Source organism: Equus przewalskii, chromosome 14 (assembly GCF_037783145.1).
Source record: "Equus przewalskii isolate Varuska chromosome 14, EquPr2, whole genome shotgun sequence".
NCBI lineage: Eukaryota > Metazoa > Chordata > Mammalia > Perissodactyla > Equidae > Equus > Equus przewalskii.
In genome coordinates this window covers 82,631,012-82,644,490 of record NC_091844.1, presented here as the reverse complement: position 1 = coordinate 82,644,490, position 13,479 = coordinate 82,631,012, and the positions used below count along the sequence as shown (strand labels likewise).

The 13,479-nt window shown below is 49.6% G+C and overlaps 1 protein-coding gene and 1 non-coding gene across 3 annotated transcripts; both read right to left on the bottom strand.

The window, feature by feature from the left end:
* Positions 1–5,604: 5,604 nt before the first annotated feature.
* On the bottom strand, positions 5,605–13,414 carry ODC1 (ornithine decarboxylase 1). 2 transcript variants are annotated; one of them, XM_008517562.2, is made up of 12 exons: positions 13,150–13,414; positions 10,585–10,703; positions 10,364–10,493; positions 9,914–10,087; positions 9,257–9,429; positions 8,862–8,996; positions 8,467–8,548; positions 8,205–8,288; positions 7,068–7,230; positions 6,873–6,985; positions 6,567–6,781; positions 5,605–6,084 (listed from the first exon to the last, which is right to left on the bottom strand). In XM_008517562.2, the coding sequence occupies exons 3-12, from the start codon at positions 10,463–10,465 to the stop codon at positions 5,940–5,942; spliced, it is 1,386 nt and encodes a 461-aa protein (XP_008515784.1). In that variant the 5' UTR covers positions 10,466–10,493; positions 10,585–10,703; positions 13,150–13,414; the 3' UTR covers positions 5,605–5,939. The 2 variants fall into 2 exon arrangements, with proteins under 2 accessions (XP_008515784.1, XP_070430591.1); XM_070574490.1 differs by lacking the exon at positions 10,585–10,703 and having other exon boundaries at positions 13,150–13,350.
* LOC139075877 (small nucleolar RNA SNORA42/SNORA80 family) lies at positions 11,668–11,801 on the bottom strand. The gene has a single exon (XR_011526789.1). It is a non-coding gene; the product is annotated as a small nucleolar RNA SNORA42/SNORA80 family (small nucleolar RNA).
* Positions 13,415–13,479: the final 65 nt, after the last annotated feature.

Here is a 13,479-nt window from a genome sequence, read left to right as displayed (position 1 = left end):
TGTGCATATCTCTGTGGTGTGGTCAGGCATGTTGTGTGTGTCTCTGGGTGTGGTCAGGCATGTTGTGTGTCTCTGTGGTGTGGTCAGGCGTGTTGTGTGTCTCTGTGGTGTGGTCGGCATGTGTTTGGAGGGACAGTCTGTGCCTGACTGCCGACGGGGCTCTGTGAGACGTGTGATCCACTCTGGAGTGTGTCTGTGCTGGGTGGCAGTGTCATGGATGCACACCCAGCCATCCACGGGGAGCCCAGGCGTCCGGGGTCCAAGACTCTGGCCCGGGCCTGGGTCGGCAGGTGGGGGGTGGCCGTGTGGAGGGCAGCCCTGGCTGCGCACTGCAGGTGGGCGAGGAGGGGCCCTGGGCCATCCTGCCCCAGATGTCCGCCCGCTGACTCTGCCCCTCCTGCAGGTGGCCCAGCATGCCCACATAGCCAGGGTGGTGGGTGCAGGTGAACAGAGCCCAGAGCGAGAGGGATGGCAGAGGGTCACAAGGCACCGCGTGGGCACCTCAAAGGGTGGCTGGGGGGCGTGACCCCCTCCCTACAGGCAGGGCAGCAAGAACATGGGCTGCAGGGACCCACCCGTGGTTCACTGGGCATGAGGCAGGAGGGCAAGGGGTGGGCTTCATGTGTGAGGGCTCAGGGAGAGTTTCATGGGGAGCAGCCTCTTTGGGGACAAGGCTGCCTGGAGCCCCTTCCTCAAAGCCCTGGGTACCCTGATGTGGCCAGCCCTGGATCTCCCTCTGAGCCGGGCCACACTCCTGTTCCCATCACCCTCTGGTCATAGTCGGCTCTGTCAGCGTTTGTTGAGTGACTGAGCGACTTGTTCACAGTGCCGAACTGGCTGAGGAGCCTCAAGCACGAAGTGCTGCTGCCCCCTGGTGGCTGTGGCCAGGAGGGCCATCCTGTAAGGCCTCCCAGACCCTGGTTCAGAGGCCCTCAGCCTTCCGTGCTCCCAGCCCTCACCCACCAAGACCACAGCCTGGGAAGGTCTCCCCGACTAGGGCTCCCCCTCAGTCACCACTTTGTCCAGAGGCAGAGCAGGTCCTGTCACGAGGCTTCTCGTTCTGGAGCCAGCAGTCAGGATGGAAAAGGCCCTCCTTCTCCCCAGAACAGCAGCAAGGATTTCCTGCTGTTGCACTCAGCACACCAAGTTCTGGGCTTTCTCATTCTCCGTCCTAAGACCCTGCCAGGCAGGCATGAGCCTCCTTCAGGGAGGAGCAGACCGCGGGGCCCGGTCGCCGGTAGGGCCGGGTCCGCCAGATCAGTGCAGCTCCAGGCTCGTGCATGGCCGCGGCTCGAGGTGCCACCTCTGCAGGGCTCTGGGGCTAACCCTGCTGCTGCCGCCCTGGGCAGGAAATGCATGAGGCTGGGGGAGAGCAACGACCAGGAAGCGTGGCCCGGCCCCCCGGGTGCGACAGAGGGAGGCTCATTCCAGTCCTGGTCCTTTTTCCCCAGGAAGCGGCCAGGAGCAGAGGCTGGCCAGGGAAGGGAGGCCTGTTTACTCTCCGCTCCTCCTCTTGCTGGCTGGCTTACCCTGCATGAGTCCCTTGGCCTCTCTGGGCTTCAATCCATCTGTGACAAAGGAGTCTGGGAGATGCAGCAAAGCCCTTCTTCAAGTGATATCCTGCCTTGAAACCCGACACATTAAAGTGGGTGAAGCAGCGAGGACAGAGCCCCCACCCGCCCTCCGCCCAACACCCCAGGTGCCGAGGCTCCTCGGGACCCTCGGTTTGGAAAAGGTTGATCTCACATCCAGGGAGCAGTCCCTCCGGTGGGTCCAGAGACGGCTCGAAGCCAGCCCCCAGACCCAGCAAGGGGGAGGGCCCACACTGAAGAAGGTACGGAGCTATGGCCAGAAAAGCCCCCAACAGAGGACGAGACCAGCCAGGAGGTGGAATAACCTAAGAAAAACTGAAAAGTAAGGATGGAAGCTGCATAGAGATGCAGGGTCACCATCCTAGAGGGCCCTGTCGTGTGTGGGAAGCGCAAGACTACAGAAGACGAGCCAAGTGAGACCCGGGTAGGCCGGGGGTCCCACCCGTGAGGTGGTACAAAGGATGGTCAGCCAGGAGGCTGGAGAGGCAGCTGCCGAAGCTGTGGACAGTGTCTGTCCGTAGGCTGCTGGCCTGCCCCTTGGTGCCGACTGGTCCGTGAGGCACAGTGCCACAGCCAGGAGCTCCGGCACTCAGGGCTGACCCCCAGCCCAGGTGACCCTGACAGGGCAGACAGCCCCACCTCTGGAGGAGGGAGGGGTTGCGCTGATGACATCCCGGAGTGCGTGAACATTCTCATCCAGCGTTCTCGTCTCGGGCTCCGAGACCAGTGGGTCTGCTGCCTCCATCAGCCTCCCGAGCAGCCCTGAGGTCCCTGTGGAGTGGAGGAGCAGGCCGCAGCCCGGCCGCCCGGGCCCCCTGACCCAGCCTCCCAGCCTGTGTCCAGCAGCACGCTTGTGGGCTGGGCAAACACTCGGGCGTCTCGTCACGTGATGACTTTCTGAGCCTCTCTTTCCTCCCCTGGGAGCTTATTTTATGATTCCTTTAAAATCAGTAATACAGACACATGTTAAAGTGCATGTGAGGTCAGTCTCCACTCCTCTCCTTGGGCCTCGATTCTCCTGCTACCGGTTTGTCAGTCTTTCCAGAAATGTTCTGTGCATGTGCAAATATATGTGTATACCCCCACAAAGTTTGGTTTGCTTTTTACACAGATAGCGGGTCACTTCTCACAGCACACCTACCCTGCTCTCTCTCACCGTGGCTTGGACAGGCGCCTGCCCCAGTTCCTACAGGTGCGTCCATTCTGATGATCAGCGCCTTCTTCACTGAATACAGACAGATTCTAACACGTGCCGTTATGAACAACACAATGAAAAGCCTTGTGAGCGGGTTTCGGTCAGATAATTCTTACAAGTAGAGTTGCTGGGTCAAGGATAATGTGGATTATTTTTGCTATTGGTGAATTCCCTCCAGAAGAGATGATTCTGACAACTAGCCTTCACCCTGCCGTGTGTGAGCAGGGCTGCTTGTCCAGCAAGCTGGGACCCTTTTCCCCTTCTTCCTGTCTGACAGGCGATAGACAGATTCTCATAGTTTTAACATGCGTTTCTGTGGAGTTTGGAAATCTCATCATAGTTTCCTTTTCTGTGAACCCGTGTTCCTTTTTTTTTTTTTTGAGGAAGATTATCCCTGAGCTAACATCTGTTGCCAATCCTCCTCTTTTTGCTGAGGAAGGCTGGCCCTGAGCTAATATCCATGCCCATCTTCCTCTACTTTATATGTGGGATGCCTACCACAGCATGGCTTGCCAAGCAGTGCCATGTCTGCATCTGGGATCTGAACCAGTGAACCCCGGGCCACCAAAGCAGAATGTGTGAACTTAACCACTGCACCACCGGGCCAGCCTGGTATTGTGCTTTTTATTGATTTGTTGGAGCTCTTTTCATATGAAGGACACTAACCCCTTTCACATGTATTAGTTCCTCGATTTGTCTCTAGCTTTTTAGACTTACAGTTCCTTCTAAATTTTGTGGTCTAATCTGTTACATTGAAAACTCTCACCCAGTTGATTGTGCTGTAAGGAGGGAATTGGGGTACTTTTACTTTTTCCAGGTGGTCTCCCAGTCACCCTGCAGTCCCCATCCCGAGTTGGGTGGGCCGAGCAATCTGTACTTTAAGCTGCTCCCCAAGTGATTTGAATGTAGAGCCTGTCATGTTTGGAGACCACTGCCTTTTACCTTGGACCAACAGCTTGAGTCCCCTGGGTCCCCTCCCATGGGGGCGTGTGTGGAAAGTCCAGCACCCTCAGGAAGAAAAGTTCACCCACCACCTTGGTGGAGCTCCAGAGCTATGTTCTCATCAAATCACAGGTCTAGAAACGTCCAATTTCTGCAAATGAGCAGATAGTATCATCTTCAAATGACATGGAAATATGTAACCACACACTGCAAACCGGGCATGCACTGACACACAGCCAGCTGTCCAAGTCACCATCGTCTCCAGCCAAACCCACTCACCCACTCCCAGGAGTAATGGCCCAGCCTTGGCAGAGCCCAGAAACTCAGAGGTTCACAAGCGGCTTCACCAGGCTGTCAGGAGCCAGGCCCAGAGGCTGTTGTGTGGGTGGCATGAGACTACCAAGGGCTCTGTCCCCACTGGGACTAGCCAGTTGGCTGGACTGCACTTTAACTGCCCGAGAGCAGATTCCAAGCCCTCCGGACCTGTCAGATTTTAATACCTCTGCTCCCCCGCCTTCCAATCTGAGGCTCAGTGCTGCCGCTAGGAGACCTTGTTCATTCCTTCCCTCTTTAAGTGGAAGGCCTAATTTATCAAGACTTTAGGCTCAGCATCTAGTCCACACTTCTCAGTACATACTCAACACCAACTCCTTTATTTTGAACATCAGCAGTGGCATCAGACCTGAGGAACCAGAAAAGGGTGTGCTCACAGGAAGCACATCAGACTGTGATGGAAGTGTTCTTTCCTCCCGTCTGCCCTGACTAGTCAGACCTTACTTTGTGATTCTTGACAAGTCTTATTCATATTCTGGCATCTGAAGCCACCTGCTTGGGTCCAGGAAGGGCGACCACAGCTGGTGACAAGCCAAATTCTAGTCTGGTTGAGCAGCCAAAGAAGGTTAACTGTAGCAATCACACAAATGTGGGAAGGCAGCTCTTGCTAGGAAAATCACCCCCCTTGGTAAATGTACCAAGAGCATCAGTGGACCAGTTGAATTTACTCCCCTGAGATGAAAGGAGCCGCAGCATTCCCATCTGCACCATTGTTCCCAGCTCCCTCTAAGCCCGCCAGTAAGATACTCAATGCTGCTCCCAGTGACCGGTGGCGACCAGCAGCTTCCTAGGGCGACATCTGGCAGCTGCACGGCCTGCCTTCCTCTGCACTGTGCAGCTACAGCAGGGATTCAAAATTCCCATTTTGGGGTTTAGTATGAAAACCTGCCATCCTTTTTTAGGGAGTGGGGGTACAAGCTGATTAAGGAACGTAAAAGGCCAGTGCTGAAGGTCAGAGAGGAAGGTAGAGATCCACAACACATACAATCATCATCGAGATTTATTACAATCAGGTGGCTGCCAAATGTGCACCTTTCCTGACTTGTTCGGAACCACGCGACTCATCCTGGCAGCGAAGGCAAGCTGTAGAGGCAATGGCTCTGGCCTCTGTGGGCAAGAATCAGAGGGCCTCGTGTGCCTTCTTCCCTGGGCACTGGCCGTTGACAGGAACAGCTCAGTGAACAAGGGGCTCTCTGTGGGCATTCCAAGTTCACAGCCACCTCTGCAGACATTCGGGTGGGCTGAGCTGGCAGCAGAGGGTCTGGACGCTGTCTCATCCATCCTTCTCCTCCTACCTGCATGTGGGCTACATCTACTATTGGTAAGAATCCACAGCAAACTTTATACAGGACTCATGCATTTGAATTAAAAATGCCAAACAGGAAGAAGGCATTTCCATGGATTTTCAAAATTTTGAAAATATTTTGAAGCCCTTTGGGACAATTTCCTCAGCCTGTAGGAAAAAAGATCAAGTCCTATTTGTAAAACACATTCAAGGTAAGCTGTCTGGAATGGACACACTAAAAATTTCCCAATGCCCAATTATTTCAAGATACTTTATTTTTAAAACAGGTCACCACACTAAGCTTTTGGCTCCTTCTGCCAATGTACAAGCTACAAACGCTTGCTTGGCAGCTGAGGGGCACTCTTTAGTAGCGTGTTTGAAAAGTGAATAAAAATCCATATAAAACAAATATTCAAATAGTTTCCATAGGAACACAGATAAGTGTGACCCCATTTCCTAGTCTTCCATATTGTTGCATCTGTGCCAACCCTACTTACAAAGACATTTCAAAACTACTGGGAATTAAGTTCAATGGTCCCCCCAAACCCCTACTTCAAGCTAAACTCGCAGTTAACAGCTCCAAGAATGGTATCTACACGTTAATGCTGGCCGAAGCACAGGCTGCTGGGTGCCGCTTCATCCCACTCTCCCAAGCACAGGACACAGGCAGAGTGCTGACGTCCTGCTCCTCCACTTCAGGCGGGAAGTCGTGGTTCTGGATTTGCTGCATCAGTTGCCTGAGACAGAAGCGGCATAATCAGAAACCCTGAGTCACCCATGGGGAGAACTTCCGAAGCCTATCTACTTCCTGGTTATTATGTCATCAGGAAGTAGATTCAATGCATTTCTAAAGCAAGCACTTCTTCAGAACCATCTTTTTGGTAGTAAGGAAACCACAAATCACATGCATTAATAAAACATTCTAGGCACACAGAAATATCTTAATTGGTCTTTTCTAAAATGGTTAAACTTTAGAAAAAATCTGAAGAGAAATACAGATCAGTATTATTTGAGGGATTTTACTTCCATTTGCCTGTATTTTCCAAATTTTCTAGAGCATATATTCTTAATATGGGAAAGAAAATAAACTACTTTAAAAAACACTGGTAGTATCTAACCCTAAGCAAAATAATTTATTATCCAACTAGATAAGAGAAGCATAAATCCAAGAAGGTATGTATTCTTATCAGAACCATGAACATGCACTGCCGTCACTAACCATGTTGGCCCTGACATGACATAGTAGATAGTTGGCCTCTGGAATCCATTGAAAGTCGAAGCAGCAGCAACAGTATAAGCGCCCATGTTTTCAAAGAGCATCCAATCGCCCACCTGCATTTCGGGCAAGTTACAGCGCTCAACAATGCGATCGAGGCCGTCACACGTCGGTCCCCATATGCTGGATGAATAATACTTCTCATCTGGTTTGGGTCTCTACATTTGAGAGAGAGAAACACCCACAGTTGTTATGACCTTGTTACGACCCATCATCTTAACCATTCCGTACAGCATGTTCAGAAGATACCTTTTGCAGAAGAGGCTTCACGTGTGCATGATCATAAAGGATGCAATTAAATGATCCATATACTCCATCGTTCACGTAATACATAAAGGTCTGTTCACTCGACTCATCTTCATCTAGAAAGGCACATTAGTCTCAATTACCACTTTGTCTACCAACTTTCAGTTACACATGCAATGACTCGTTCTTTATACATACCATCAGATCCTGTTTGTTCCTTTAATACGAGTTTTTTCGCAATGATATTAACTGCGAGCGTGAAAGCTGATGCAACGTAGTATCTGCCTGGCTCAGCTATGACTCTCACTCCCGAGTCTGACGGAAAATACTTATCCAGCGCTGGGTTGATCACACTGGTGACCTATGAGAGTGAGACAGACAAGCAGAGTTAGTCATCAGGGATCACACGCAGGAGAGCACAAAGTCCTCTGACAGGACCCAATGAAAGCGTGTGAGCGCAGCCATAAGCGGGAGGATTATCATTAAGCAACAGCAGCAACAAAATAAACCTCTCACCAAACATTAGACCGCATATCCCTCTGGTTTCATTTTGATTCCCCTCTGGACACCCCTTCTATCCTTTAAAGATGTTATGGGTATGATTTTTATCAAACCATAGTACAAAATAAATTCATTACCACTGACTGAGGCATCAGGGAGCCTACATATTACCTGGCAAATACACGCCAACAGGACAGAACTCTTTCCACTCTGCCTAGATTTTAACACGTAATGCTAACAAATAAGAATGTCCATCTGTTTTATAAAGTCGAGCACCACAGAATGGCTCATTAAGCACTGGGCATGTTTTATGAGGAAGGACAAACCCTAGCACGGCTCATTCAGGCAACGATACACTCCAGTCAGTGTGCTCTCTAGTCCCACAGTTCTTAATGTAATCAACTGTTTCCCAAAACTTTTGGGAAAACTGACTCATATTTTAGTTTAGAAAACCAAAGGATAGTAAATGCAATTTTAAATTGCACAGAAGTCAAAATATCACACCAAGATGTTTATTTTCATGTTCCTACACTCCCTTTTAAATTTTTCCTTTTTCTCCCCTAAGTCCCCCAAGTACATAGCTGTATATTTTTAGTTGTGGCACGTGGGACACCGCCTCAGCATGGCTTGATGAACAGTGCCATGTCCACACTCAGGATCCAAACAGAAGAAACCCTGGGCCGCTGAAGAGGAGTACGCAAACTTAACCACTTGGCCACGGGGCTGGCCCCATATACACTCCCTTTAGTATTAGCTAAAACATTTAAGTTTTGAAATATTCCAAAAAGGAACTTGCTAAAATAGCTCTAGGATAGTAGAGTTGTTATAAATTACCTCTTCAAATTTAAGCTTTACATCCTCAGATCCAGGAAAGCCACCACCAATATCAAGCAGATACATGTTGAAACCAATCTCAGCCTGGAATCAAGAAAATTAACAGAACAGTCAGATTCATAACAAATCAGGACAAACGTACGCAGCAGATGGGTCCAAGCCTCTGTAATACAGGATGCTTCTAAAAAGGTTAATTCTAGAACTCAGAATAGCTGCTGTCAGCCCCACCCCCACCTTGCACTTGGGGTTTCCATGAACTCACCCCCATGTCAAAGACACAGCGGGCATCAGAGATGGCCTGCACGAAGGTCTCCGGGTCAGTGCAGCCACTTCCCACATGGAAGCTGGGGCAATAAGAAATGAGAATGTTCTATTTCTTTTTATTTCATTATTTATTAATCAATTATTGAGGTAACACTGTTTACATTATACAAATTTAAGGTGTACATCCTCCTCCGATTTGTGCAGACTACATTGTGTTCACCATCTAAAGTCTAACTGCCATCTATCACCATACACATGCGTCCTCTTACCCTACCCCCACCTCCCCGTTTCTTACTATTTCTGAAAAGATCTACAGTGGGAGAAAATCTGTAAAACTTGCATTACCTAATATTGATATCTTAGCCTCTAACTATGCCACCACTGAGCTCTCACCTGACACCAATGACGTCAATATTTAGCTCTTTCGCCCGTTCCAAAAGAAGCCTGCTGGTTTTGAGTGTGGCACCAAATTTAACACTGAGGCGACAGACTGCTTTGGAATCATCGGTAGCAATCCGCAAAACCAACCTGGAAGCGAGAAAAAGTGCACCGCATTTCCCACAACAGAAAATCGCTTACAGACGATTAAAACAAACAGAAAATCTTCGGGTGACAGTCTGATTTGAGTCTCATACGGTTTTATTAATCAAGAGAGTGTATGCTATTTTCTACTTTGTGTGATGCAGCAGAGATAATTATGAGGACAGAACTCTCTCAAACTGCACATCTGAGTCCGAGCGACAGCGCACACTCACAGCCGACCCGCCCCCAGACACGCAGCCACTCACTTTGCCTTTGGATGTGCCCGGGCAACTTTCATCAACTCGACCTCACTATCAAAAGTCATCATCTGGACTCCGTTATTGGCAGCATACTTAATCTGGGACACTTGTTTACAAGGATTTGCGTAGATAATCCTCTCCGGAGGCACCCCGAGACTCTGCACCAGTTGTATTTCAGTCTGGAAAAGAGGAGGTGTCACACTATACACATGTAGCTGATAGAAGAAAACAGAAAAACATGGGAAGTCGTCATGGTCCCCCAATTCTTTCACTAGCATCTATTGCCCAAGAAACACGACTTTGGGGGCCGGCTCCATGGCCAAGTGGTTAAGTTTGCGCACTCCACTGTGGCGGCCCAGGGTTCAGATCCTGGGCGCGGACATGGCACCGAGCGCTCATCAGGCTACGTTGAAGCAGCGTCCCACATCCCACAACTAGAAGGACCTGCAACTAGGATATACAACTGTGTACGGGGGGTGGGGGGAGGGTGGGGGTGGGGTTAGGGAGATAAAGCAGAAAGAAAAAAAAACCAGGAAGATTGGCAACAGTTGTTAGCCCAGGTGCCAATCTTTAACAAGAAAAGAAAAGAAAAAAAAAAGAAACACAACTTTGATGTGCCCGCCATTTTATATCATCATTTTCAAGTCCTGCTACTTCGCTTACCTTGCTGGCACAGTCAAACCCGGTCCCGATGGCAGCCAGCGTCTTCACGATGGTTCTGCTGTCATTGCACTTGACTGCATAGAAGGGGGTGACCCGAGGAAGAGCTTTTAACCACCTCAGGTGCTTCTTTAGAATGTCTCCCAGGTCCGCAACATAGAAGGCATCCTTATCATCCTACAGCGAGAGCGGTTACAGGGGGCTCGTGAGCAGTAAGTCCAACAGGAAGCTTTCCTTTTCTTCCCCATCATTCTCAGGAATCCTAGGCTTTTTCGTCCAGTCACTGATATGAATACCACTACTCTCACTGGACAATTCACAGCCAATTAAATTCTCAATTCCCTAGCAAGACATGCAAGTTCCATCAGATTTCCTTAAGACCCCACTGAAGTTCCCAGTTATCTGCCCAGCAATCTCAACGCTGGACTGACAGCACGGACTTAACATACTTACAGAAGAAGAAACTTCATTAATTTTTTGGTCCAGAATGTCCTTGGCAGTAAAGCCTTCATCGAGAAAATGGCAGTCAAACTCTCCATTACTAAAGTTGTTCATGGTTCCTTGATGCTCCTCTGAAACGCAACTGCAAACAGGGTGGAGAAATTAACTCAGAAGCCATAACACTACTTAGTAAATCTTAACAAGATTAACCTGCAGCAAGGATGAATACTTACGTGGAAAACTAAGAGATGGAATTCAAAGGAAGTATTGCCAGCTTTTCACAAAGGCAATTCTCCAGAAATTCCAAGTCCTGCTGAAGATACGTTGCCCTCGGAGCAGCAGTGGAAATGTTCTGATCAACAAACACAGAATTTGCTGTTCACCCTCAGGAACACATCAAATTGAAAGGTCAGGCACTGACCTCCTCAGGACACACAGGAAAGAGAGCTCCTGGAGCACCCCCACAGACAGCTCACTTGCTGGGAGTGGGAATCCCACTATTCCGAGGTCTAAGTCACATGACTCCCTAAACCTCGACAGAATCCGAGGACATCACAGATTCAACACTTAAGATCTTTTCAAAGCAGCATACTAAAATTCCATATACGGTACTGTACATCTCAACATACGCATTTCAAACATTCATGCTCAAAAACGAAAATGCAGGTTTCAGAAGCTTTTCTGCAGCAGGTTCACTGACAGGAAAAAAGTTTTATAACGGTCAGCTTACTTTCTTTCAGAACTGTTTCAGCTCTTTAGAAGCCTAAAATAGCATTACAGGAATTACTGAGAATTGCCATATAAACATCCAGCTACTTCCTACTTTCAGTAAGTCTTATACAAACTAATTTTTAGTGTCTAATAAGCATCATGGAAATGCCTAGTCCTCTCAACTCAGTGATTGCCCTTAAGTTTTCCTAAATTTTATGAGCTAATTTTATGAGTTAATTTTCATACTAAGCATGTATTTTTAAAAACTCCAATATTCAGATCAACATAAAGTATGACAGTTGCTGAATCTGATGAGGAATCGGCATTCCTGAACCAGTGCTACCTACTAAATTAGCAGTTCTGGGAACCCCAACTGTCCTTACAGGCACTAACATTTGCTTAGGTATGAATGATAATCATATGGAAATAATTTTCGGCTAAGTCTATGAATAATAAAAACAAGCACAATTATGAATAAGCAAAAATAAAGCTTGAAGCCATCAGAGCCTCTGTCCTTAGCCTTCGTGAAATGTAACACTGGTGACTATCTTCAAATTATTGATTTTAACCCATCTAATTGAGCCAGATAGGGCTTTCGTCTTTCTCACTGTGCAACCCGCTTCAGTGCCTGCAGCCTACAGGCAAAGGCCAGGCAATGGTTCAGGGCCACAGTTTGCTCTGGCATGGGGCACTATGAGAGGCCCAGGGGGACAAGCCTGCCATAAATCCAAACCCATGCACGTTGGAACCTGATCTAAGGTGACTTTTTGGCATTGTCAACCTCCTACATTGCCTTACTCACCCTTAAGGAAAGGCAAGAGACCAATACCAGGAAACCCATTTTGTCTATTTAAATAACATTTAAATAGGCTCAACGGTGAGACTGGGTTGTTTAGGGTTTGATAAGTATCTTTAAGGCAACGTACAGGCTTAAACTCGGGAAGTTTTTATTTCTTTGAAATATACCCTTATCAAACATTTCATTTTCTTATATCTTTTAAAAGCTTTATTCTAATAACTTGTGACATAGAGAAATTTCACCCAAGAACACCTTCTGGTGTTCTATATAGCTAAGCTACTTAAAATGATGGTTCGGATGAATCTATCAGTACAAAACAGCACTTTTCTGCTAGGAAATTCTTCACTGCCAACTGGGTAATGTTAAGAGAGATCAGGATTAAACAGAAACCGAAAAACTTTCCTAACTAAGTTATGCCCAATTTTAGGTTTGAATAAAATCAACACAATCTTTGTCCTCCTTAGACACGTCTAAGTGGTTCTGCTCCCCACACTTTAGCAATCTTTTAGGATTCTCAAACGACACAATTCATCCTTTTTTGAAAACCCTGGGGCTGGCTCCTACATGTTGATCTGTTAGCCTTAACTGGGATCTTAATATACCAGGCTTTTCTAAAATCACTAAGTCATTCAAAGATTCCTTAAATAGACAACTTCGAGCCACGGCTGGCCGAGCGTTTATCATCCTAGCTTCTACAAGGCTATCTTAGCTCTAACAACGCCGGCGGGTTTCTATATCGGGTCATTTGCTCTGTACACACAGCGAAAATAAAAACTAAAAAAAAGAAACAAGAAAGAAAATTGTAGGGCAACGGGGCAGAATGATATGTCTCATCCTTATAAAACTGAGATGAGCGATGGGAACCCCGGGACCTGCAGTGGCTTGCTTCATTCCTCTCCTGCACCTGCTACCAGGCTTGCCACATGGCTAAAAAAAAAAATAGCGGTTGCAGGAACGACCGGGCCTTCCCAGCGGCTTCCGGCTCCGAAGCCTTCACGGCGCGGTTCGGAGGAGGCGCAACGCGGCCCCTCTGGCCGGGCAGCCCAGAGCCGGGGCAAGCAGGCCGGGAGGGCGGCCGCCGGGAGCGCACCGGGCCGGTGTCGGGCCCCGCGCGGGGGAAACCGGGGCTGGAGGGCAGCGCCTCTCCAAGGTCAGGGCCGGCGGCCGGCTGTGCGACCACGTGTCCCTTGCGGCTCCGGGCCCGGGGTCTGAGCGCGGCCCCGTCCGGACGCGCGGGGACACGTGGCCGTCCCCCCCAGCCCCCCAACCGCCGGGACGCCCCTCTCACCTAGAGCGCGCCGGCGCCGCGGGCCGGCCCCATGGAGACGCCGCGAGCGCGCAGGACCGCCGGCCGCCCCGCCGCTGTCGCCGTCGGCCGCCTGCCCGCCCGCCCGCCGCTCGCTCCCTCCCGCGGAGGACCGCCGGCCCGACGCGGCGCCGGAGTGCTGGCAGAGGGGCGGCGGCGGCGGAGGCTGAGCCGACTGACAAAGCCGCCGCGCCGCCGCGCCGCCTCTTATAGCGCCGCGCGTGTCGTCATGGAGACGCACCAGCTCAAACCAGCCGCGATCGGTTCCGTCCGGGCGTCCTCGGAGGGAGGGGGCGGGGCGCGGCGGCGGCC